The sequence below is a fragment of the Centrocercus urophasianus genome, unplaced genomic scaffold (assembly GCF_019232065.1).
Source record: "Centrocercus urophasianus isolate 14NV4802_14NV808 unplaced genomic scaffold, USGS_Curo_1.0 seq_20, whole genome shotgun sequence".
NCBI classification, from domain to species: domain Eukaryota; kingdom Metazoa; phylum Chordata; class Aves; order Galliformes; family Phasianidae; genus Centrocercus; species Centrocercus urophasianus.
The window spans coordinates 380,066-406,522 of NW_024884756.1; the positions used below are offsets into that span (position 1 = coordinate 380,066).

At 42.2% G+C, this 26,457-nt stretch overlaps 2 protein-coding genes across 3 annotated transcripts in view; one reads left to right on the forward strand and one right to left on the reverse strand.

The window, feature by feature from the left end:
- The window catches only part of DIP2A (disco interacting protein 2 homolog A), a 103,045-nt gene extending 82,374 nt beyond the window's left edge, over positions 1-20,671 (forward strand). For both annotated transcript variants that reach the window (XM_042821970.1, XM_042821971.1), the window contains exons 24-38: positions 265-374; positions 502-582; positions 3,083-3,206; positions 3,985-4,106; positions 4,438-4,549; positions 4,799-4,908; positions 5,383-5,513; positions 8,354-8,522; positions 9,422-9,592; positions 12,689-12,750; positions 14,356-14,413; positions 14,863-14,937; positions 15,567-15,741; positions 17,885-18,008; positions 18,708-20,671. In XM_042821970.1, the coding sequence (XP_042677904.1) occupies positions 265-374; positions 502-582; positions 3,083-3,206; positions 3,985-4,106; positions 4,438-4,549; positions 4,799-4,908; positions 5,383-5,513; positions 8,354-8,522; positions 9,422-9,592; positions 12,689-12,750; positions 14,356-14,413; positions 14,863-14,937; positions 15,567-15,741; positions 17,885-18,008; positions 18,708-18,960 (1,877 nt within the window). In that variant the 3' untranslated portion in view covers positions 18,961-20,671. The remainder of the gene's footprint in view (positions 1-264; positions 375-501; positions 583-3,082; positions 3,207-3,984; positions 4,107-4,437; positions 4,550-4,798; positions 4,909-5,382; positions 5,514-8,353; positions 8,523-9,421; positions 9,593-12,688; positions 12,751-14,355; positions 14,414-14,862; positions 14,938-15,566; positions 15,742-17,884; positions 18,009-18,707) is intronic.
- Positions 20,672-23,669: 2,998 nt separating this feature from the next.
- S100B (S100 calcium binding protein B) lies at positions 23,670-26,232 on the reverse strand. Its single transcript, XM_042822470.1, has 3 exons — positions 26,211-26,232; positions 24,761-24,913; positions 23,670-24,540 (listed from the first exon to the last, which is right to left on the reverse strand). The coding sequence occupies exons 2-3, from the start codon at positions 24,896-24,898 to the stop codon at positions 24,400-24,402; spliced, it is 279 nt and encodes a 92-aa protein (XP_042678404.1). The 5' UTR covers positions 24,899-24,913; positions 26,211-26,232; the 3' UTR covers positions 23,670-24,399.
- Between the last annotated feature and the right edge of the window lie 225 nt (positions 26,233-26,457).

A 26,457-nucleotide genomic window follows, 5' to 3' on the forward strand; every position in this document is an offset into this window, starting at 1 on the left:
GACAGTCCTCAGCCATGCTGCAGCTCTTGCAGGAAAACCAAACTGCAGATAGACCACAGCTTACTGAAAGAGTACTAGGCTGGTTTAGTGTGCTGCATTATCCTCCTCTCTCTTTCTCTGTAGAATATTATATTTCTTTTCGCTTTTCATCTTTTCCTGTCTGTATTCCACGTGGATTTTGAAGTAATCTACAGAATGAATTATTGATAACTGCATGTTCCTTGTGTTTCATTTTTCTCATTTTGCACTTTTCTTTAAATGCAGATGTTGGTCCTGCTTCAATGATAGTAGGAAACCTTGTTGCTGGAAAGAGAATTGCACAAGCCTCAGGGAGAGATGTTACCCAGCTGGAGGATAACGATCAGGCAAGAAAGGTAACACAAGCATCCTCACAATATTAAACATTTGAATTGGTTTCTTCCAAGCAAGCAAAGAATAGGCATGGTATTCTGCTGAAACTAAGGGTGGGGCATTTTTAACAAACTTTACCATCTTTTTCAGTTCCTGTATTTAGCAGATGTTCTTCAGTGGCGAGCTCAGACAACTCCAGATCATCCCCTCTTCCTGTTGTTAAATTCCAAGGTGAGATGCAGGTCACATCTTATTTTGAGATCAAGGTCAGCAAACTATTGTTTGGATTCTAAGAGAATGGCGTCTAGAATTCTTTTTCCTAGAATGTTTTAAGTTATTTTGATGTGGGATCTCATGATTTTGAAGTGAACAGAAATCACTGCTACTTAGCAAGCAGCGTTAATTCTTCTACATCTGGAATTGTAGTCTGTATCTGGAATTCTATCATACATTCTGCATTTCTAGCTTAAGAACATTGTAGCAGCCGCTTTTCCCAATGAAAAACAATTTCTGTCATATTAATGGAAGTCACAATCTGTCCTTGACCCAGAGAATAAGAGTGAGAAGATATTTGAGTTGGAGAATTTTTTAATGAGAAGATATGGAAGCTAGGCAGAGCGCCATGGCTTCAGCAAAAGCAGGTCCTGCCGAACCGACCTTGTGGCTTTTTATGATGGCATAACTTTGTCAGTTATATATAACTCTCAGTGCACCCTCAGCAAGTTTGTGGATGACACCAAGCTGTGGGATGCAGGGGACAGAATGTCATCCTGAGGGACCTAGACAGGCTCAAGCAGTGAGCCCAGGAAAATTTTGTGAAGTTCAACAGTGCCAAATGCAATGTCTTGCACTTGGTTCATGGCACCCCCCACTGTCAGTACAAGCTGGAAGTTGGAAAGCCTTCTGTAAAAGACTTGGGAGTGCTGGTGGATGGCAGCTGAACATGAGCCAGCACTGTGCTCTCACAGCCTAGAAAGCCAACCATATCCTGGGCTGCATAAAAAGCAGTGCAGCCAGCAGGACAAGGGAGGGGATCTGCCCTTCTGTGCTGTGAGACCTCACCTGGAGCACTGCGTCCAGATGGGGAGTCCTCAGTGCAGGAGAGACATGTACCTGTTGGAGCACCTGCAGAGGACGGTCACCAGAATGCTCCAAGGGATGGAACACCTTCCTATGAGGACTGGCTGTGAGAACTGGGGCTGTTCAGCATGGAGAAGAGGAGGAGCAGCCTTTCAAAGGGGGCTATAAGAAGTGGACAGACTCTTTAGCAGGGTCTGTTGTGATAGAACAAGAGGAAATGGTTTCACACTGAAAGAGGGGAGACTTAGACTGGATAGAAGGAAGAAGTTTTTTACAGTAAGGGTGGTGAGGCACTGGAGCAGGCTGTCAGAGATGTGGTAGATGCCCTGTCCCTGTAGACATTCAAGGTCAAGCTGACCAGGCTCTGAGAAATCAGATGGAGCTGTAAATGTCTCTGTTCATTGCAGGGGGACTGGACTAAGAGACCTTTTAGGGTTCCTTTCAACTCAACTCTTGCTCTTTCACAAGTTTCGTTAGTAAAACTGAGCAGGGTGCCAATCCTGCAGCAGACTAGGCTTTGAATTTGACAGCTTAGGCTGAGGCACCTTGGACTTGAAACTTAATACTTACGTAACAGATATTTGCTGTGATAATCCTTGTCTGTGTGGTGCGAGCTTTGATTCAATCTCTTTTTCCTTCTGGTGTGGTTGTTCCACCACTTTTTCTTGAGTCAAAGTTTCCTCTCACAAGCAGTCGTATATCCTAACCTTACAGCTTCGAGGGTAAGGCACCATTTCCTAGACTGGGTGGCAAAAGGATCTATTCTGTATTCGTGCAGAAAGCTGGATTAAGCCTTTAGTAAACTCCATGACATTTTGGGAATACCTCAGAAGAAGAACTTAATTGCTTTTCATTTGAGGTTTTTGGCAAGTGCATACCTGCCTTCCTCTGTGTTCTGGAAGCTCTGCAGTTAACCAAGTTTTTGTGCTTGTTATTTATAATTTTGTTGTGAGTTTGGTTGAGGTTGGTGGTCCAGTTGAGTTGCATCAGAGCAGAAGTCTCTGGGCTCTGCTGTTTGCACAGCTTAATGTGCTTAACAGAGATGTCGCTTTGGAGCAACGCCTCTGAAACTGACTGTGTGGGCTCCTTTCTTCAGCCTCTTTTCCACACGAAAGAACAATAATATTTACAGTCATTACCAATCTGCTGAGAAGGCAACAGGACATGTGGAAACAGAATAAGAAGTTGCTGAATGAGGAGAAAGCACCATAGTCAGCATAGCACCGACAGGTTGAAAAATGTTTGATTGACAGCTTTCTCTAATCCATCCTCACACACCCTGAAATGAGACAAAGCTCATACAGTTCTTCACTTGCTGCTCAAACTTTGTTACTGTTGTTTTCTTCCTTGGAGTTTAAATTTTAAACATTAGCAAGGTGTTATTTTTGCGATATCAAACAAATTTTAAAATTGCTTTGCTGTCTGATGTCAAAATACTACATGTAAAGTTCTCTAAAATGGCAAAAGTTCATGTGACCAGCAGAATGGTTTGCAAAACACCAGGCATATTTTGACAGAGTCTTTAGATCCGTTTGTAGTGTTGTTAAAATAGCTGCAATGAGAAGAAAATACAGTATCTGTAGCGTATACTTTATTCAGTGTTGAAAATGTTCCCTAAAGAGTTTCCTGATGTTGCCTCTGTTCTGTGCAGGGCACTGTAGCCAGCACTGCATCGTGCATGCAGTTGCACAAGAGAGCAGAAAGAGTGGCAGTTGCACTAATTGAGAAGGGACGACTGAATGTTGGTGACCATGTAGCCCTGGTTTATCCTCCAGGTAAGGCAATACAAAACAGCAAAAATCACCAGAAAAGCAACAGCTCTTGCCAGGGCAGAGCCCTCCAACATCCATTTAATATTATGGTATACGGCAATGACTTAGTATTTCAAGGACAAGAATTCCTTTTCTGCTAATAAGCTGCTTCTCCACATGGCAGGCTGAATTTACCAGACATTTCATCTAACCACTTTGGACGTCTGGACAGTGATGCAGTATTAGTTTGGTCAAGGTGTAAAATTCTGGAATAAAAATGTAAATGGAAAGTTAGATGAGTGGCATCAGTGTTTCATGAACACCTGTTCCTTTCTGAATGTCTGTCTCCAGACATGAAGTTTGGAACTCAGACTTGCATTATTAGTGTGTATTTACAAGCATTCTTCAGGAAAAAGTAATATGCTGTGAAAGCCAAATGACTGCATATTTTGTAGTTATAATGTGAAAAAATGCTTTTTAAAAGAATCTGAGTCATCTGCAATAACGATACCTTCTTACAGTACCTTGTTCTATTTTAGTATTTTGTTTATGCTACCTGTCCATGAAAATAAATTTCTGTAAATTCAAAGTTTGTAGATTTGAAGTACTTCCTGCTAACTGTCAAATGCAAACTATTTTAACCTTACAGAATTGGGCAGGGCCAAAACCAGCCTATTAACATACCTTTGTGACAAGTACTTACACCTTAATTAAATTTCTCAGAGCATATTTTGATTTTGATGAAAGGATTTGGCCTTTTGTTCTGATGAAATTGCATTTGTTTCACAAATATTTTCTACAGGAGTAGACTTGATAGCAACTTTCTATGGCTGCTTGTATGCTGGCTGTGTACCTATCACTGTTCGCCCACCTCATCCACAGAATCTTGCTACCACTTTGCCCACTGTCAAAATGATCGTAGAGGTATGTATAAGACACTTCTGTTTTGATGCTTCTGGTGGCTGTAGGTCAATTGATGCAGGTAGTGACATTGCTAGGTAAGTTATTTTGCCACTGACAATGTAAAACAGGCTAGAAAAGAAAAATCAGTGTGCTGTGATTGGGACAATAAGTACTTCTCTTTTTTAACTAATTGAAAATATTGTTTTCGTTGTTGTAACTTATACTGTTTTGCTTCTGCTGTTTTTCTTCGTGTATTCAGTTGTCTTCTTTGGATGGATATGAAACCACTGAGCATTAATTCGCTGAGTTTATGAATATTTTTAGTGCTTTTGTTTGTTTGGTTGGTTTACAGGTCAGTAAGTCTGCATGTATACTCACCACACAAGTGATAACGAAACTGTTGAAATCCAAGGAAGCTGCAGCAGCTGTAGATATTAAGACATGGCCCACTATTTTGGATACAGGTACAGAATGTTTGCCCACTAGCTAACAGGAAACATAAGTAGGTTGGAGACTTTTTTCTTCCATTATACCATAGCTGTCTAACTGAATGGATCTCTCTTGCGTTGCATTGATGTAGCTGTCCAGAAACACTGGAAGCATTCAGTGTTAATGCTATAAATGCTATAATGATATGAAAATAACACTGTTGCCTTGTGGTCTCTTTACAAAATGATAATGTGGTTCCTTCTCTTTTTATGTATTTTAAATAGATGATATGCCTAAAAAGAAGCTGGCTAATATTTTCAGACCTACATCTCCAGATATGTTGGCATATTTGGACTTCAGCGTGTCAACCACTGGTATATTAGCAGGAGTAAAGGTAAAGTACCTCAAAGGAGATAGTTATTTTAGTTTCCTTATGTATTGGCACACTTTGCATTTATTTTTCTTGCCAGAGAATAAATACAAAAATACGAGCAAGCCATTTTAGTGGTCAGAAGACTTCTGTGTGACATCAGCATTTCTTGATGCACTTTGGAAACATTCAGTCTTATCTGGTTCTATGTGAGGGGTCATGGAGGAGACTGAGAGGAGGGTGTTTGCTCTGAAGTTCACAAATGTTTTCATTTGTGATTTGTCACAGAGATGGTGATGTTATTTGACATCATTTGGCTTCATGGCAGATGTCACCAATTACCTGAAAACTTGGATTTGTATTTTTTTCCTATTTGAAAGACGCATTAAAAAATACCTTCCTGTTGCCACATCTCTACAGCAAACAGTTCTGTCAGTTATTAAACATGATGCTTTTTAATAAGAAAGTCCTATCAGAGAGTCTGGTTTCCCCTTACAGATGTCACACGCAGCTACAAGTGCCTTATGTCGCTCCATAAAGCTACAGTGTGAGCTGTACCCTTCACGTCAGATTGCCATCTGCCTTGACCCCTACTGCGGTTTGGGGTTTGCACTCTGGTGCTTGTGCAGGTATGATATTTGAATCATAGGTTTTCACACTTGTCCTCTGCTTTCCCTTCCCTTCCCTCCCCTAGATGCCAAGCTAGTTACAGTGGGTGAGACTGACAGAGTAAGCTCAGTTAACTTTTTGCAGGTATTTCATAACAACACACGTTTTTTGGCCATTTAAGTAAGTCAGTTACTTTTGAGTAACTTCAGGTGTGCAGGTGTAATTAATCAAATGCAAAATTCAAGGGGAAAACAGAAGGACTTTGTTGTCTATTTCACTTTGATTAAATAAATACTTTTAAATTCTCTGTGGACAAGCTGTGTCTTTTTACAAGAGAATTAAGGCATTGATTGCAGAATTGGTATTATACATTAATAAATACTGCTGAGGGAAGCAACTGACTTGACTTAGTCAGATAACTGCTTTAATGCAATAAGTCTTACACAGAAGCAAAGTTCTTTATTTTTCTGGTCTGTTAAAATATTCCACATACTTTAAGCAATCTAAAGGTTTAGGCATTAAACATTGTTTGGCTGCCTCACTGAAAATGCAGAAACCGAATACGAAGGGTTATTTCATGAAAGAAGTTTACATTTACTGTAGTTAACCTGCTCCTTCCCTCTCTAATGCCCCGAAGTGGGAAGGAAGTAGACTAAGGAATACAAAAACTTACCTGTGGTAGCATTTGATAATTTATGCTGTCAGTAAAATGAGGCAGGGTGGTAGGAGAATAAAGCCCAGAGATGGGAGAAATAACATCTGTGTATGGATTTATAGACATATTTTTAAGAAATGGAAGTTTATGAGTGAGATGCTCTCTATACAAGAGTTAATGTAATGCTTGTTTAATGCAAGTTGTTGCTTTGTTCTTAGCACCAATTCTGTGTGACTGTCCTGTTATGGAATGGTTTTATCTACTTTAAAGTGTTTAAATTAAAAAGAAAACGGTATAAAATAACACTTAAAAAAAACAAACCCAAACCATTATATCTCCCACTGCAAACATACATTGACTCTCCTTGGGAGAAATGATGATTCTGTCAAGCTGCTTGTTAAAAACAATTAGAGGTGCTATTATTTTTAAATATAAACTGTATTATTTATATAGAGAGGGGCGTTTCTAATATAAAATACATTTATATTAGAGGGGCATTTCTGATTTTCTTAATAGTAACTGATCTGAAAAACATTTGGTAATTTGAGACTGTGTGGTCATGCATTTACTGTCTTGAAACGCCTAAATAATGTTAAGAAAAAAAATATTAAAAGGTGATGTGATTCTGAATATGACTTTCTGTCCACACACATCAGCTGATACCAAGTTAAGTATTTCACACAGACACTTCAAAATTGACAGACCAGTGGTAGAGGCTGGAAGATTCCAGTAAAAACTTGAGTAATGCAGTGTATGTGCAGACGATGCATTTAACTCAAAGAAAAACTGTAATTGTAATAATGTCTTAAAAAATGCTACCTTTTTAGTGGCAGTAGTTATATGAACATCTTCTGGCTTTGCTTGTTGGCGTATCACTCACAAACTAAGATATTAGATTTCACTTGGCAGAAAAGTGCAAGATTTCTAGAAGGAAATGGAACGTGTGCAATTGGGCAGCAAGGTGGATGGGAAAGTGAGTTGCCTGAATGCCTTGGAGGTGACCTACAGTATTTTAAAACAATTGGTAGAGCAGTTGCACTTTTCTTACGATTAAATTCGGGTTTTTTTTATGCCTGCTTTGCTTTAGTTGGGAAACCCTGAAAGACTTCTTACTCCTTTCTAAGTTGCAGTTTTTCTGATAGGAGGAGGTTTGTTTGTGCTGTTTTCACACGATTCCTATGTGAAACCATCTAAGAAAAGTAACTTCAGCATTCTGGATTTTACTATTACTCTCAGTTTGAATATTACTGATGAAAGTGACAAATCCCCAGCTATGGTCTGCCAGGAAGGAGGCTAATTTTAAAGACAGGAGATATTAGATACTTCCAGTTGCAGTGCTGCACGCCAGGCTTCCTGTTAACACCCTGCAGAAACACCTTTCCTAGCAAATCTCTCCTCCCACTCCACAGGCAGATTGAGGGAGCTGCTTTTGCTGGGGGGCAGCACAAGTGGCACATGCTGCCATCTAAGCAGCCTGTGCTGGGCAGTGGGCATTGTGGACAGGATGTGGGACAGTGAGGAGAGGCAGGGAGCGTGTTCCCCCCACGAGGAGGTGGGGCCCTGGCTGCTCCCTCAGCTCTGAGCCCACAGGGAAGTGCACTGGGTAATGCTGAGTCATGGCCCCACTCAACAATATCTGGCATGCAAAGTGCAGCAGCAGCACAGTGCTGCTTTTCTCCCTCACAAATTGGTAGAATCACAGAATGGCTTGAGTTGCAAGGGACCTGAAGGATCATCTAGTTCCAGCTATTATACAAGTAGCAGTGTAAAGACGGTGGCAGCATGCCAGCATCAAGCCTGGGGGACAGCACTGCAGCCATGGTCTGCAAGGGAAGCAGCTGTGGGAGGAAGCTCTGTGCAGAACACAAAGGCTAGTGGCATGGCACGTGTGTTCCTTCTCTCTCTTAACTACAGTTTACATATATAGAAAAGTTGCCTAAACGTCAAGGCATTGCCTATAGTTCAGTGCAACCTGGCAAGACAGAAACACTGACCTTCAAATGTATGACTTAACTTCAACCCATTCATAGCCAATTGATTAGGTGAAAATCCAGTGAGATGCTTTCTGTGGAGATTAGCAGAAATTGAAATAGATACCAAGCTCTCAGTTTTAATGCAATTCTTTGCTTCCCTTTGGCTTTACATAATATTTCACTATTTATGGTGGCTTGAAGTTTTCATGTGCCTTTTTCTCCCTCTTCCTAGTGTATATTCGGGCCATCAGTCCATCCTTGTCCCTCCTCTGGAACTGGAGAGCAACGTGTCTCTGTGGCTGTCTGCTGTAAGCCAGTACAAAGTGCGTGTCACTTTCTGTTCTTACTCAGTGATGGAGATGTGCACCAAAGGGCTTGGGACACAGACTGATATGCTCCGAGTAAGTGAGTTTAACTGTTCAACACGCTGACATACCAGTGCATGTATCTTAGAAGATCAAAAAAAAACAACAACAAAAAAGAGAAAATATAAACCCTTGCCCTCTGCCCACCCCCCCACTCCAGTCCTATACCTGGCAGGTCTCACCAGTTTTCAAGTCTCTTCACATCAAATGTATTGAATTTAAAAATTATGTAATCTTCTATGAGCTATAATTACATGCTTATACACTCATTTGTGTTTGAGGGAATGTCTTAACTGAGGTTTAATTTATTTGAGAAAGCACTTCTGCCTCTTCTGTAGGAGAGTTCCCATGGCTTTCATAACTAAGGTGCTCAGGGCTTCTGCTGAGAATGTTTGGCAGCTTGTTATGTGCAAGAAGGTGATTATATTGTGCTTATTCTTAGTATACACAAACAAAAAAACAGTTGTCCTTTTGTCCTCCTGGACTTCACTGGGAGGAATCATGGCCCACAACCAGTTGTTACAAGTTCATGTTCATGCTGACCAGCACTTGTAATGTCTCAAGTGCTTTACCTGCATCTGGACTGTGCAGCACTTGAATCAGGCAGGTCTCTTGTGATCTTCACATGGTTTCCTGTACAGCCCTAAGACAAAACACTATTTTGTTTTCTCAGCTCAAAACGATGAGTGGCTGTGTTGCAGCTATGTGACAGGAGTGGTTTGCATTTTGTCCATCTAATTCTGCCTCCAAATTGCTTGGCACAGTTTTAGAAGATTGTTTTGGGTAGATGGAACCAAACTGAATGCAGTCCAAATCCATATTGTTTAACGAGTTCATGTCAGTTGGTACTTGAAAGTCAGTTCCACATATTTAAATGGCCTATTTCTAGAGAAGTGCTGATTTCAGATTTAAAATGTATTGTTTTCTGCATCCAGATGAAAGGAGTTAATCTGTCCTGTGTGCGAACATGTATGGTGGTTGCAGAGGAGAGACCAAGGATTGCATTAACACAGTCTTTCTCCAAATTATTCAAAGACCTGGGTCTCTCTGCTCGTGCAGTGAGCACCACGTTTGGATGCAGGGTCAATGTAGCAATTTGCTTACAGGTGAGATTGAACTGCTTATTCCTTACACTTGTACATGATATCTCTGGAAACATTATGGGAAGTCATGTTCAGCTGTGCATATTCTTTTCCTAATGAACTGTATAAGCTGCAACTCCATTGCTTGCTTGCTTCTTCACCAAGATGCTAAATAAGCCTTGAAGTTGAGGATTATGATAATTTCTCCTCTCTGTACTAATTGACCGATTGACTTGACTTTCTGTATGGTGGATCAGCTTTGCAAAATTTCTTCCCTCCCTGCTGTGCAGGATCAGTACTAAAAATACACAACTTCTTGCTCATAAGTGTAGTAAATATTTAGAGGAACACAATTTCTGCTTTCATGTGATGCACATTTTGGCTGTTAAAAAGTAGCCGAAAGTTTCCATGTACTTAGAATTAAATGAAGATAAAGTTCAAGTAAGAACTCTTATCTTACATACCAAGGAAAGGCTGACAGATGTTAGTTTTGCTTTGGCTTTTAACTCTGAAATATCTGAAGTGAGCATTATCCACATGCATATGTGCATCTCAGCTCATGAGAGAGTTGGACTTTTTCCAGCTAAAGGTATAAAATTGGAAGCTCCAAGATGGAGAGTAGAGTTGTGTTATTACATATCCCTACTTCACAGACTGGAGACAATGGTTCAGAGTTCCAGACTCATCTTTGATAGCTTAGAGTTCAGCTGGTATTCAGGTGTCATTCATAACTGTTCACTTGGTTGTCATGCATACTGCAGGAGGTAGAATCTTTAGCATTTTCTAAATAACAAATTATAAAGAAATATGTCCAGAGGAATTTTATGAATTAGTAGAAAAAATGGGAAAAAAAAAGTGTGGGGGGGGGAGATATAGATGAAATTAAGAACTGCATGCAGAAAGGATTCTAAATTCCTTGAACAGAACTTATCAGATGCCAGGGGTCAAAGCATAACTTTCTGAATGTCCTGTCTGAAAAAGAGTTTCTAAAAGAAAGCATTGTGGCTATTTGTTGTTCGGACTCTGCAGACTAAATAGAAAGAGATCACTTTCACAGTTAAGAGCTTCCTCTGCATTCCAGCTTGGAGGCATGTACCTATGAAACTGATCCAGGAGCAACTTTCGGAATCTAAAAGACAGTTCTTTAAAAAAAAAAACCAAAAAAACAAAAGAACCTGTTGGCAGATTGTATAAAGAACAGCACCTGGTAATCACAAGCAGAGAACTGTGATTCTTCAGCCTCTTTTTATGGTAGAACACTCTGCTTCTGCTTCATGCTAGTTGCTGGTTGGTTTTTTAAGTTTTTCCTGCAGAAGAATAATGCAGGAAAATCACAAGGACTGTGGGGCTGCCAGGCATTTCAGCTTGCTCCTTATTTTATACTTTCGTATCTTTGTCTTTCATTCTTGGATGTTCTCTTAGTTTCTTTCCCCTCTTTTTCTCCTTATTCTAAAGTGATAACTGTACCAGATATTTTTCTATTGGTGAATTTGAATGAATAGATTGATAGCCAAAGTCGTTGGGTATTTGTACAAATTGGCTTGCAAATGAATAGTTAACACCTTCCAACTTTCCTGGACTGGTATTTCTGCAGTTATTAGCACTGTTTAGATATGTTCAGGTGCAGGAGGGGTTAGTGATAAAACAGCAGGTGTTACGTATGCTCTGCCTGAAATTTCTCATTTATTTACCAGGACTGCATGTTTCCCAGTGAACCACTTTAAATGCCAGGCTCTTAAGTAACCTGAAAGGAAAATTTTCTCCTCATTCTAAAACAGTATGAGTTTTGTTTTCTGTCTTACTGTGTGTATCTTATGTCTCCAGTGCCTCTTTGTTTGTATTTTCTTTTTTCCCTTTCTCTCCTTTTCACACACTTTGATGGCCTCTGTTACTTCTGTTTGTGGTCCCACTGTCAGCCAAACAGGCTGGGCAAGCTGGCTGAACAGGTATAGTGATGCATGTATGTGTCCTAAAGTCAGTCTGGTCCAGTAGCATTGCTCTGCTTAGAACGCGTCCTGTTGGAGGGAATTTTGATCCAGCTGTTTCCTTCTGAAGAAGTTCAGTGTGTGTTGTGTTTGTTGTTGTTATTTTTTCATAAAAACACGTGCAGCTGAAACACATAACCTCATTCTCAAGTAATACTGAGATACAGCAAGGATTGGTGTTAATGAGTGATGTCTTCCTGAAGATAAAGACCGTTATCTGACAGTTTAGCAGTGCTGCAGCAGGTGAAGGGGATGGCGTTATAAAGACGTGGTTGCTGTTTCCCAACACCGTGCTCTGGAGCTGAGGACAAAGCAGCCTCATTTTAAAACACTTACAAAATGAGAAGCTATGTTGAATTTCCCTGCGCAGGGGAGAATAACCGCTGACCCCTGGGCTACTTTTTAGATTAAATACACATTTCAAAGTAGTTTCAAATTACCTTGAGATTAAGCTATGATTGGAAGGGTGAGAGGGAACCCACTAACAAAAACAAGTTCCCTGTTCCCATGATGGGAAAAGGATTTGTTTTAGGAATCTGACCTCTCTTCAGAGTAGGTCAGAAGGTTTACCCCCTGGCTGCAGTAGATGTCTGCGTCTGTCCAGACTGTTACTTGAGGAATCTTGAGAAGATAGGGGGTAAAAGTGAGAGGTATGATTCACTTGAGTGTTTTTTTCTTCAAAGCTAACAAAACTTACATGAAGTAGAACAGCCATGCTTTAAGAGAGAGATTATGTCTGCGTGGGTTTATGCATATATAGTGTGTCTGCTGTTGTTGCTCGTCTAAGGAGGAGATGCTTAACAAAATTTTGTAAACTTGAAGAGTTAGCTGTATAAATACATGCTTGGTCTATGTGTTCATTTACTGATTTCTTTGATAAATTTACTAATTTGTGTTCTAAAATGCATTTTTGTTGAACGCATTTCTGAAATGGAGACATAATTCCATTAAACATCAGTGTTTTCTGGCAGTCGCTCCAGAGGGGGAATATTTTTACTGTGTTTTTGGTAGATTAGGGCAGTACTTGATAAATGTCACTAAAGGGGGAGAGGATTTTGTGGATTTACTTGTCTGTGAAAATGAAAACAGAATTTTCTGGCTTATTTTCAATTTGTTACTTCCTTTGTATTCTTAGGGAACAGCAGGACCGGATCCAACAACAGTCTATGTAGATATGAGAGCACTTCGACATGACAGGTACGGATTGTGTTATGCTAAAGCATTAACCTTTAAATTATTGTAGAAAAGAAAAATCATCCATGTGGTAATAACCCTGGTTTGTTGAAATGTCCTTGGCAGCAGCTAATCCCTCATCACTGAATTAAAAGGAACCTCCATCCTAGCAAATCCTGTGTGTTAGAAGTGGTCTGGCATTTCCTCCACATCATCGCTTGTTTTGCTCTTCCTTTCTAGACCCCCATTGAAATGACTGACTGTTCAGGCTCTTTAGCTGTTACTTATGTAATAATACTGCCAGCAAAAGGTGACTTGCCAGCTGTCTGGTTAGTGACAGAACTGCAGGAAGAGTTGGCTGGCAGGATTAGAGGATGTTCCTCATGCAACTCGATGCTCGAAGCAGGGTAACCTTCAAGGCTTCATCAGGTTACTGAAGAGCAGGGCCAGTTCAGTTTGAAAAATCTCCAAGGATGAGGATCTGTCTGTACTCTGTTCATGCTCTTGTTCATGTCTTGAGGATGGCACCCAGATCTTGAGATGTATTTCTTACTCTTATTTCTCTTCTTATATCTTTTGTCCCTGGCCTCTTCTGATAGCATACAACTCAGAGTAATCTGGCATCATTTGCTCTGTAATTATCATTTAAATAATGAAAAAGTACCCTTAGCTTCCCCCCCAGACTTTTTTTTCTACAGGCCACCCATTCAGGCATCATCTGGAAACTTGCTGAGGATAAGCTCTATCAGTTCTAATCTGTAGTCATTATTTTTGTATTATCTTCATCTTTTAGTTAACTTTGTTCATATAACTGGTGGCAGTATCAAGTTCAGCGTGTAATTTTAATAGTGTTTATACATCTATGTATTTGTTTCTGTACTTATTTTAACACTTAGATATCAACAGTTGGTGTGTTGGCTTTAATTGTTTTCATATTGATAATGTTCAGTCAGTGATGTTAACTGGCAGCTTTTTTTTTTTTACGGTGTCTCTGTTTTTTGATGCTTAGATCTTAGCTGCTGAAGACATGTCATCAACCTGATTTGGCATTTAAATGCAGTTCAGCCATAGTCTCAATGGTCCCCTTGTATAAGTTAATTCTAGCTAGTAAGTGTTGCACTAGTGTAATATTGCAGAATTGATAGCAGCCTCTTCTCTTGTACACTTCTCTTACTGCACTCAGTTTTTTCTCCTACTGTAACTCTGCTATCGTAAGTGATGCTACTAATGGACTGGGTAACTTCATTCTCTTTAGGCTGCTTGCTCTTCACTTTCTATAGTTACTACCAACACTGCTATGATTCAGTGTGGCAAGCAGAGGTCCCAAAGAGCCCAATAAAGAAGATGAATGTGAAGTGCTGGTGGAACTGCAGCCTTAGAGTTTTGCTGGAATGAGTTATTCATCTCACTAGAGAGCTGAATTTCTGATTCTTAGAAGAAACGTCACACATAGGAATGCTGATAGTGAAAACTGCTAAAAACTCTCAGCTGTTTCGTGCATAAGTGGCTGGCATCATTGTGGTTGTGTCAGTGCAGGACAGGACAACGCTGGATGTACTGAAACATGTCTGTTTTCCTTCTATTTAAGTTAATGGATCTTTCTACAAATGCATTTTTCTATTTTCTCAGGGTACGTTTGGTAGAGAGAGGTTCTCCACACAGTTTACCACTTATGGAGTCTGGGAAGGTGAGAGTCAAAGCAATCTTCTTTCCTCACTACCCTTCTCTAGGTGGTGAACTGCATCTCTGAGTACAGAATCTTTGCAATGATAGGCTGAATATGCTTCATTAATCACAGTATATCTAGGAGAGGCACTGGAGAGAGCATAGAATGAACAAGAGTTAAAATAAAGCAAAGCTTGAAAGTGAAGTAATATGATATGTTGCTTGCTGTGGCTGAGAAGATCACATACCTTTTCATGGAAAGCATTTTTCAGGCATGAAAGATCTGCAGCTAAATACAAGCTGCAAAAATAGGTTAAAAGATGAAACAACTGAAAAGAGATGATTGATACCTATGGAAGAAAGAACTGCACAGACTGTTGACTTCTGTGGCTCTTCGTTATTAACTTGCCTTTCTTTTGATGAATTCAACTTTTGTTAACTTCAGTTTTAAACATTTGTTTCCTGCTGAAGATCCTTCCAGGGGTAAAAGTCATCATAGCACACACAGAAACGAAGGGACCTCTGGGAGACTCACATTTAGGAGAGGTAAGTTGTGATACGTTGTGCTTTGTTTATCAGCAGTGATTTATATCATATTTGATAAATGCATGTCTTATTTGGACTGCCAAAGACACCTTAATGTGGCAAGGAAACGAACTGAGCAGAGAGCTGGAACTTGATATACTTCTGTGAATATCCACATGGCTTTCTCCCTCTTCTGCAAAAATATTACATGCTGGGACCAGATGATATTAGCTAACTGGTTTGTCTGATTGGTAGCTACAGGAGGCAGTGGATACCTTGTTATCATTATAGCTCTGCCAGTGGATAGTAGCGATGAGGTTTGCTGCTTGGTGTCATCAGTTTTCATATACATTTGGATTTGTGTGTACTAAGATACCAATCTTCTAAGAGATGATTGCAGGTTAACAGGTGTCCCTTTCCAGTATGTCAAATGCCAAGTTCATTTTTCATCTTTACCTTCTCCAATGACATGTATATAAAACTCATTTTTACTCCATTTTTTTCGTGGTAATTTTCTGTGAAGCAGAAATTAATTAATAAGGCAACATCCTGACATTTAAATCAAAAATGAAGCTGCTCGAGTCTGGCAAAATAACCTATGTTAATTTTGGAATAGCTCCCCTGCATTCATGGCTTTTTTAATCCTGTAGATATGGGTGAGCAGCCCGCACAATGCTGCTGGCTACTACACAGTGTATGGAGAAGAAGCGCTGCACGCCGACCACTTCACTGCGCGCCTGAGTTTCGGAGACACTCAGACCTTATGGGCACGGACTGGGTACCTGGGCTTCCTGCGCAGAACTGAGCTGACTGATGCTAGTGGAGGTAAGAGCAAATGAACTTAGAGAAGCCTCTTGGCTCCTTCCTGCAGAAGCTGAGCTAGCTAAGCTGTCCCGCAGGTTCATTCTGATCTCCAAAAGAGAGTAGTGCTGAATATGACAAGAATTCTTACTCTGCATATATTTGTTGATTATAATGATACCAGGTAATCATGCAGAGTGAGACACTGATAATGCCCTACTGATTTAGAAAGCAAGATCTTCATTTATTTTCACTTAGCCAAAGTAATATGGGCACATTTAATAGCAGCACAAGAGTCTTTCTACTTAATTTTTCTCTGAACCTCCTTCCCTACAGACAGAATTTGCTATTTCAGTACTAATCCAGAGAATACTAAAAATGCTAATTCATTCAGCAGCTTTAGGACATGCACAAATACCAGCCATTTCCCAGCCTTAGTGAAATAAGAGGTCTGGAAGAGTAACCTCCACACAATTTTTCCAGTATAGAAAGTAAGGTGTTCACTTAACCTTTTTTTTCCAGTTTAAACCACGGTGTCTGATTTTGAGAGAAGTACACAAGTAGAAGAAAAACTGCTCTATTTTCTTCTTAAACAAAATTTCTTCTGATTATCGGGCATTAAAAAGAGGCAGTCTTTAAACATCTTAAGAAAAAGAGTGTCAACATCAGTAGTGTCCGTCCCACTCATCGATGCCACTGGATACGTAGCTGTAGGGTTCACAGACACCATGTACACTTCCTGTAATCACTCATGGTAGAAGACAGAATAATAGGTTTTTTCCCAGCAGAGATGTCTGTCTGGGCTGCCACGTGCATTGCCCTCCTCTGCTGTATGAGGGAGAAATGGTGATCAGGGAGGGCAATTTATTGAAGGCTCCGACTTTGGCTGAGGAGCTGCCCCGTCCTTAGCAATGGATACCAGGCTAGGGTTCAGAGCCCATGATGTAGCTCTGTTATATCAGCCATTAAGAAAAGGTCATTGTCCCATCCACTGTTCAGTCTCCCTGGGGTTCTTGAGTGCAGAAGAGGTGTTGGTCTGACGAGAGAAGTCTCTGCAGCTCAGTAAATTCATTTCCTGTAGAGCACATTGAAGGGACATGGTCTCAAAATACGAGTGAGAGCTGACATGTGGAGTAGATCTGGGTCCCTGAAAAGGCTTCGCTGTGTTATCTTCTCATTCCAAGATGGTAGGTCTTGTTAAAAACCTTTAAAACAAGGTGCTGTAAGCTTTCCTTGCTTTCTTCCCTCTCAATTTTCCTGGGGCAGTTATTTGAGCTCCTCCTGGGCACATTGTATTAATGCTTCAGTCTGCTTCCCAACAGCATACTGAGAGAGAATAGTTCCTCTGTCACTATTCAAAGTGAAATGGCTCCCTCTTCTTGAGAAAGCTAGTCATGGACAGAAATGGGAGTCTGCAAGCAGACATTCAAAAAGAACAAGAAATTGAGGTGGTAAGGCACTGCCTTACTACTGCACCATTTTGTGTTTTGTAGCTTCCTGAAAAATCATGTGTCAGAGATATTCTAGCTGTGAAACAATGTCAGTTGTTCTTAAATTTGTTAGCATTTGAGGGACCAGCTGTCATAAATTAACACATTATCAGTAAGTATGCACAAAATATAGGGCTGCTTCCCAGCAAGCTTTCTTAGTTACATGATTGAGCAGAATTCCAAAATAAGCACAGAGAATTTAAACTGAACACAGTTACAGAATGAACATAGCAGTATGTAGAGTATGTTCCATATTAATCCTCAGAGAGCTATGATTAAGAAATGGATAGGGTTGTTCTCTGCATTAACTTGAGCTGAGAACATTGATAGCATAGAACAAGGGGAAAATTATAGGGGGAAATGAAAGGAGGAGAGAAGTTCTTTGGTAAGAATATTGGAACAAAAGGAACAATGGATTTTGATTATTTTTATGAACAGAGATTACATTATGTAAGAAAGAGGCAGAACTGGATGACCCAGAAATTCTTTTTAGTCTATTTTCTCTTGCTGAAAGTCAGTGGACAGAAGTGCTAAATGACTTTGCAGTCCTCTTCTTTCCAAATAATAGAGTCCAAGGCGTTTAACACTCTTGCTCCTAGGAAGCACCAAGAATGTCTTAGAACATTCTGATGTTCCTCTGATCTGCTGACATTTTCAATGTCTGTGCTCTATTGCAGAAAGGCATGATGCCCTGTATGTAGTGGGTTCTTTGGATGAAACACTGGAGCTCAGAGGAATGAGGTACCACCCCATTGATATAGAGACCTCTGTAATAAGAGCACATAAGAGCATTGCAGAATGGTAAGAGACACAGTTATTTTTCTGTATCCTTTTATATCCTCCAGAGCAGGAGTCAATTTTTGCAGGACAGCGTGCCAGACTGAGAACTTGCAGAGTGAGCTCACCAAAACCTTGCTCAGAAAATAGAGCAGTGAGAGAAGCTAATCGATATAACACCCCTCCTACTCCACTCAAATAAATAAATAAGTAAAGCCCACACCTTTATCACAGTTTAAACATAATAGTCTGAAAGATGAAGAGATCCTTGTGAATGGGAACGCTTCATGTTGGATTGTTGACTTCTCTGGTGGTTGGATCTTGTAAATACATTCTCATTTTATACACCATTTTGCTGTAGGTCTTCTTCAGTCCCGAAGGAGACTGAAAGCTTTGTCTTCCCTTTAATAATACCTAGATATGTGTAAAAGTACATTAATGGTAAGCATGCACATACCAAATGTGAAATTTTAATGGTTCCTGTGTTTTGTACAGAGACGATAGAAAAACAATGAGCATAGAATATCCCAAGAAGTTACAGCCTTGATATCTCTTGATTTATACATATTTTCTTCTTACTGCATGGATTTTTCCCATTAATTATACCGTTGAAGTCCATACATTAATTATTTGCAGTGAGTCTGTTTTTGAGAGCTTCCTTTGAGTGAGGTTTGTTGGTTTGTTTTGTTTTTCTCAACATTAACATTTTTATTATGCCAACAGCGCTGTATTTACATGGACCAATTTGCTTGTGGTGGTTGTGGAGTTAGAAGGCTCGGAACAAGAAGCCTTGGACCTGGTTGCACTGGTAACAAACGTGGTTCTGGAGGAGCATTATCTGATAGTAGGTGTTGTAGTCATCGTGGACCCAGGAGTTATTCCTATCAATTCCCGTGGTGAAAAACAACGAATGCACTTGAGAGACGGATTTTTAGCTGACCAGTTGGATCCTATTTATGTTGCCTACAACATGTGAAAGAAAGGAAATCGCATCAAGGCTAAAGCACCAAAATGTAGATACTGTCTGAATAGCATTTGAATTGATATGTTATGTTTTTAAAACCGTTGAAGAACTTAGAAAAATGGAGATATTAATCTTCACAGACCTTCATCTCTCAATTGTGTTTGCTTTCGTAAATCCATTATAACAGTTATTGCTGTATTAGAATTTACTGGAATTCTTGAAGGAAGCTTATTAGAACTGTCATGGACCAATTTTTTTGTTGGTTTTGGTTTTTTTTACAATAATTGTGAATGTCAGTACTTGATGCACTGCATAAAAGGACATAAGGCAGGGTGGGGAGCAAACACCAGCTGTGACTCTTGGAAATAATAGGGAAAGTTCTTAGTAACCAGTTTGAGTTACCCCTACATGTGATTGTTTGCAATATATTGGCAGTATCTGGGTTGGGGAATAACTTTTAAGACTGCACACATCTTTAACATTTTCTCTACTGTACTGAAAGGAATTTTGCACATATCTGAGGTTTAAAAATGCAGCCTTTGTATTTTAAATCACTGACTCATCCTTATTCAGAACAAATTCATTCCAGTCTCGGATTCAATGTAACAATTATGCTGCTGCTCAGCTTTTTTGTACCAAGCAAAAACAAATACTGCATCTGTAACAAGGTTCCTTAGTGTGCCAAGCTGAACTCTGTAATGCTATAAACTTTATAATAAAATATTAAATTAATACTCAACTGTTTGATGCGGGAGCGTTCACTGCTCTTGCTTTCATAACTTCACGTTAAAGTTACTTGTTTTAATAGCTCTAGCTGTTAATTACTGCCCTGCATAACACCAAGTCTTTAAAAACTCATTCCAAAGCCAATAGTCTGAATCGTTTGTAGAAATGTTTACAAAGCATGACCTTACAATGTGGTTTCCATTAATACCCTTTGCTGAAACGTACAATGGTGATTCTTTTTTCCACCATGAAAAGAATACTCAGTGTTAGCTAGGTGGGTCTTTTTGGTTACAATTCATCTTTTTAGTTGTATTTAGGCAGACGTTTTGCTCCAGCTGCAACAGCCAGGTGGCATAGGCACACTTGGCTAAAAAAGGCTTTGAAGTTTCTGCCTGATCTAGTACTGCAGTGAACCTAACTCAGAAAGAGAATGTGAAATTATTCAAATACTTGCTGCATTTGAGGGTAAGAACGAGAGTAGCAAATAATTATTTTTATAAAGTTAATAAAGTTTGAGCTCCGTTAATTTTTTTTTTAATATAATGCACGAGTTTGGCAAAAGAGCCAGGTTTTTCTGCAAGGCAATTCTGCCTGGATCAGTGCCTAAGAAAGATGGATGTTAGTCTCCTGATAAGAGAACATCAAATGAGTCTGACGAATGAACAGTAAATCTCCAACGGAAAGCTTTCATATACAGTAGTTCTTTGCCCTCGTGATGTTTGACTGTGGTGTATAATACAGCTGCATATGATGACTGTAATTATGTACAGAACCTGTGTAACTTATTGTCTAAGTACAGCAACTTTTAGCAGTGAGCAATCCCTGTGACACAACAGCTGGCAAAGAGGAAGAACTACTTAACCCCAATTTTAATGTCGTAGTTTTTTAGCAGATAAAGCATTGTAAGATTTTTGTATTGATATGGTTGACAGTGAGACAAGTTGCCTTGTAAGATTTAAAACAAAAGCACATTAAACATTTCAAAACAGCTCTTGAACATCTGACTTTATGAATGTTGGCTGCTGGATCAAAAACTAATTTCTTTACAGTACACAGTGTTCACTTGTATTTTGAGCAGTTCAGTGCTTGAATGCCCTGGCGGTTACAGTACAGTGGGTAAGGCCAGGTAAATGTTCTGGTTGCAACATCTGTTAGAGGGAACAAACTGAAGTCAGATCGCTCTCTGAAATGCTGCCACTTTCTTCTGAAGTGTATTTTTCAGCTTGAGGGAGCAAAAATAGGCTTCTGCATCCTTTAGAGCATCAGGAGGGAAGAGTACACTGCAGCCTCATTAATGGATCCTCATGTGAGCATGTACCGGTCTGTCTAGATGGTGTACATGGTGTTCCTTCCGCTGGAGATCAGCTGCAACGCTCAGCTTGGTGTCACCAGCAAGCTTTGTGAAGGTGCACTCAATCCCACTTCTTTGTTGCTGTTAAAGAGCAGTGGTGCCAAGACCACTCCTGGGGGACACCAATTGTGACCAGCCTCTATGCAGACAGAGCTGTTGACAACAATTCTCTGGCTACAAACATCCAATTCTTTATCCACTGAATAGTCCAGCCTTCAAATCCTCCAATGTAGAGATAAGGCTGTGGTGTGGGACCACACAAAAGGCCTTGCACAAGTCCAGGTAGACAGCATCGGTTGCCTTTCCTTTGTCCACTGAAGCCATCACTCCATCATAGAAGGCCACCAGATGGTTCAGGCATGATCTGCCCTTGGTGAAGACACAATGGCTGTCTCTGATCACCTCTGCATCTTGCATGTGTCTTAACATCTATTCCAGGAATATCTTCCATGATCTTCCCAGATGAGGCTCATCAACCTGTAGTTCCCTGGGTCTTCCTTTCCTGAGAATGGGAGTGATGTTTCTCTTTTTCCAGTCACTGGGAACTTCAGCGAACAGCCATGATTTTTTTAATATGATGAAGAGCAACTTGCCAACCACATCAGGCAGTTCCTTCAGAACACTGGGATGCGTGTCATCTGTCCCAATTTGAATATTCCAGAGTGAAAAGTAATGGCATCATTTTGAATTAGGAAAATGTAACTTAGTAGAACCATAATATAGTGCATATGCACCAAAGCTGCCCCTTGCTGTCACTTCTCTTGTGTTGTAAGTTTGAGTCTGTTAAATATTTCAGTCCCCTCCTGCTGTGTTTTCTCCTTCTGCTTCACTTTTAGTATTGCTGGCAAGTAGTTCATATTTCAACAGGGTGCTTAATATGAAGAAACTATCTGTTGGTGCCCTTTCTGGCGGGAAATCCCTTTGTATCCTCTTCTGTAAGGTGTCAGAAACATCCTGTGTGCACAGCTAGTATCACACTGGGCTTTCATGCTCACGGTGCCTCCACACAGCTCCTTGTTAACAAACTACCCTTTCCATGGAGAGTCACTCCATAAATGATGAATGTGGAGCTTTTGAGTCCTGTTGGGCTTGGTGCTATGTCAGATCAATCTAATCAGTGCTAGCTTCAAAAACTGTAGTGCAACTGGACACACCTCAGGTATCCAGCAGGCTGGCCTGTTTACATTGGCAGGGATGGGAGCATAACAAAATAAAAATAGATGTGTTGGTCTGTCACATTAATTACCAGATGAATGACCTGTCACTGCCAGAGCTGTTTTTCTGCAGATCTGTTGCAGCCAGGTCTGGCACTTCTAAGTATCTCGCCTGGTCCAGATGGATGTTAGTGGACTGTGTGAATCCTTGGAGCCTCCTTCAGCCCTGCTGTGATGTCTGCCTTCTGCAGTTCTGACAACCCTCCCCATCAGCCACAAACCTGAGGCATCTTCTGTGCTGCATACAGTGGATGCAGGAGCAGAGCTGTGCAGACCGGGTGGTGCTGAGGCCCATGCCTGTGCAGTCTGTTTCTTTGCTTCAGAAGAGCTCTGCTTTGCTCTGCAGGAGAGGAGTGCTGCTCTGATAACTACCAGGGGACCTAACTTAAAGGAAGATACGCCCTTTTCCTCCTCTTCGACAAGAAGCACCAGTTTCTTCTTGTGCAAGGTGAGTCCCCTGTGCATTTCCAGCAGTGGTGGATCATTCTAACTGCCAGAAATGTGTGTGGAGATGTATAGTTTCACTCCTGCTCTTGCTCTCATTGCTGGCCAGGGGACAAGGCAGCCTGCTCTGGTGCTGTGCTGCAGTTCTCAGCTACCACAGTGCTGTACTGAGCCACTGAATGCAGTGTCTTAGGGAAGGGCTCCTCATCCATATGCCACACTGGCAACCCTCACAAAAAGGTGGGTGCCAGAGCCTCACCTGCAAAGCCTTCTGCTGGGGCGTGAGACCCCTCTGATGAACTTGGGTTCAGGCTTAAGACGGGGTTGTGAGTGTTAAAGCTGGTAAAGCTGCCCTCACTGTGGACGCTCTAGGACAGTCTCCTCATTCATTGTCCCCTCACGTCCTCAGGTCCATCTGTACAAGTAGTGGACATGACTGAAAGTGAGCAGTACAAGGAAATGATGTCAGGCATGTAATGGAAGTAACTTGGATGCGCACTACCTTAGGATAGCAAAACCTTTTCAGTTCTTGATGGAGCACAAGATACTGTCTTTCTCGTATGCATGTCTCTGCTTGACCATCCTCTTGCCACTGCTTGGGGAGGCAAATTAGGATAATAAGATGATCCCTGTCAAAAACTAGGTTGTTTTGTTCACTGAATCATTACAAAGTAAAAACAACATAATCCACAGCCCTCTTTACTATAAATTTGTAGTGGAGATGCTGCTGTGTTGTTCCTAGCCATGAATGCCCCACTCACAGTTGTGCCTGATCCAGATGGCAAATGCAGACTGATAGAAGACAGGAGCTGAAAGAGAACCCTAGGCAAATGAACCTGCTGCCAGTGTGAACTGCAGTGGTGCTCTGAGGCTGTATTCCTCAACCTTTGACAACTCAGAGCAAGCACAAGGTGTACAAAGCCTGGGAATAAAAGGATGCATTTTTCACCAGAGCCCAATTAATGACCCAAAGACCAGACCAACATTTTATTCTCATTGTTTCCACACGCTCTGAAGGCTGCAGTTGATCACGTATGGATTTTCCCCTTCCTTCTGGCTGAGCCTGTAGAGCTTGCCAATGCATGCCTCAGGCCCAGCCCAGGAGCCTCCTATGCTTTCACTTCCAGTTCTGCAGACAGCTACAAGCAGGAGGATTCATAGACAGGAGAAAAGCCTGAGCTGTTACATGGTTATACTTTGCCTTTCAAGCCAGGAGTGTCTCGAGCAGGCAAGGACTGCATGGGCTCTGCTAAGTCTCCAGGGTTAGTAGCACGCACAGGGCAGTCAGAGCCCACAGAGGTCACAGGAGTCTTTCAGTGTAGCCCCATGGGCTCAGAGCCAGGCTTCTCTAGCCAGCCTCTCTGCATCACTCCCTGCCTCAACCCTTGAATTTTCCTTCTCCCTTTGCCAGCAACCTCGGGTTGCAGCGGCCGCCTGCTTCCAGCCCCCTGCCTGTCCCTTGCATGCAGCAGCAGGGAGTGAGCTTGCGATGAGGCATTCATACACACAGCATCCCAGGTGGGCACTGTCCAAGAGGCTTTCCCAAGATGCATGGGCATTTCAGCTCACAAAGCTGCAGAGTTTAATAAGCTGCTTAAGTAGCACAAGCTTAACTTCACGGAGCTCCCAAGTGCATCCAGTCTTTTCCCAAGAGGAGTGGTGCTGCTCTGCATCTCTCCAGAGTGAGTGGGAGCTTCTCAACTGCTTCTCACCAGCTCACTCATGCTCAAAGAACTCATGGCAAGCAGAGGTAACCATGGCGATGAAGGCCACAAACTCCTGGAAGTCGCACTCTGCATCCCCATCACTGTCCAGTGCCTCCATGACTTTGTCCACAGTCTCTTGGTCTTTGATCTCCTGAAAGAACAGAAACAAGTGTAAGCAGCATCTGCTTAACAGCAGCCCTACCAGGGCACCTTGAGGCCCACAGAGTAAGGCTATCACCCTCCCAGGGAAGGAAATTTCCCTAGTGTACAACCCAAGCCTCCAGCCCTGACACAGGCTTTGTCCAGCCACCACCTGCTCCTGGGGAGCTGGAGCCTGAGCCCAGGTGTGCTATGTAGGAGGCAATACTCACACCAAGGAAATGGGTTAATTCATTGTTAATGAGCTCCTTCAGCTCCGATTTCTTCAGCTTATGCTTGTCTCCTTCCTTCCCAGAGTACTGGTGGAAAGCATCAATGATGGCGATCATGGCCTTCTCCAGCTCAGACATGGTCACAGCACAGTCCTGAGGTCACAGGGAGGCAATGGGCACATCAACAGGGTTAGGCTGCAGTGATGCCTTTTGCTTGGTGAGCACCAGTACCCTGGGGCACCCTCCCACCCAACAGCAGTGCAGACAAGCTCTGCTAGCAGCTCTCACTTTGGGGAAGTGGATCTGTGGTTCTAAGAGGCCTTGGCTCTGTGAGTGCTCCAGATGAGCTGCAGCACAAGGAGTGGTGGCAGTGGGACAGGTGCATTCCCTGGAACAGACAGGCGTTGTTGTCAGGTGTGCAGAGCGTAGGACAGAAAACTGGAAGGAGACAGGTGGCAAAACCCTGGAGGATTCCTGCATTTCCTATAAGTGCTGAGCTAGCTGACAAGTGGGACAGGGTCATCTGCTAAGCTTGTGTTGCCAGTGCTTTTGGGAAACCTGCATAGCAGAAATGGGCTGTGGGAAGCACAGAGCACCAGTCTGTGCCTGGGATGGGGCTTGAGCTCTGGCTCAGAGCTGCCATGCAGCTCCAGGCCGTGGAACTGCTACACCTCCCCAGGTCTCACTGTAGTTGGGCTGCATCTCAGCCCTGCTGCCTGGCACTCCCTATGGGAAAGAAATCCACCTTTGGATGACCCAAATCCTCAAGCCCCACTAATCAAAACGCAGCAGGAACTGGACAGTATCCTTGTGCTACGTTCTCAGCTGATGAAACACGCACTTAATCATGAATGTTGTCACCTCACCTATTCTTTTTTTTTCCTACTGCTCAATCCACTGCTCTACCTATTGGGATAGGAACAGGTGAGGGTGGGGGTGGAGGGAGGCACTTCAGAAAGGCTTTGCTTTCCCTTCCATTTCAGGTGCCCTTGCCTCTGTCCTTCTTGCCTGCAGGCCCATTTCCAAATGAATAGTCAGGGGGAAGTGAGCAGGATTCGATTTTGATAGGTGCCAATAGGAGAAAACAAGGGCAACTCCTCTGCCTTTCTTCCTCACGCATAAGACCTGGAGACCAGTTCAGGACTACCAGTAACCGCAGCTTTTCCTGCAGATCTCACAAAAAGCCAGACCAAATATAACCTGACAGGGAGGGATACAAGTGCATCTCCCCAGAAGCTGCTGAATGCACTGACGCTGGGGTTAAAAAAACCAACAGTTTGGTGGCCGGTCCTCGTTTAATTCATTCCGCACGGGTAAATATCTGCCACATCATCTCAGCTCTCCACCGGCCTCTGCGGTGAGTAAAGAGCTCAGCTCCGGAGCAGCCCCGCCCGCCCGTAGCCGGTTCCCGGTCCCGCATCCCCGAGCCCTCCCCCCTCTCCCCTCTCACCTCCCCTGGCGATGCCCAGCGCTGCGGCTGCAGCCCGGCGGCAGACGGCCTTCTTATGCCTGTGGGCGTGGAGCCTCACCCGTGCCGCAGCGCCCGGCGCCAATGGCAAAGGGAGGCCGGGACGTCCGGCAACGGGCTGAGCGGTGCGCAGCGGCACACAGACCTGCACTGACCCGCTGCCGACCCACGGCGGCCATGGGAGCCGCTGCAGAGAAAGCCGCCGTTGGGGGGAACCAAACCCCGGGCG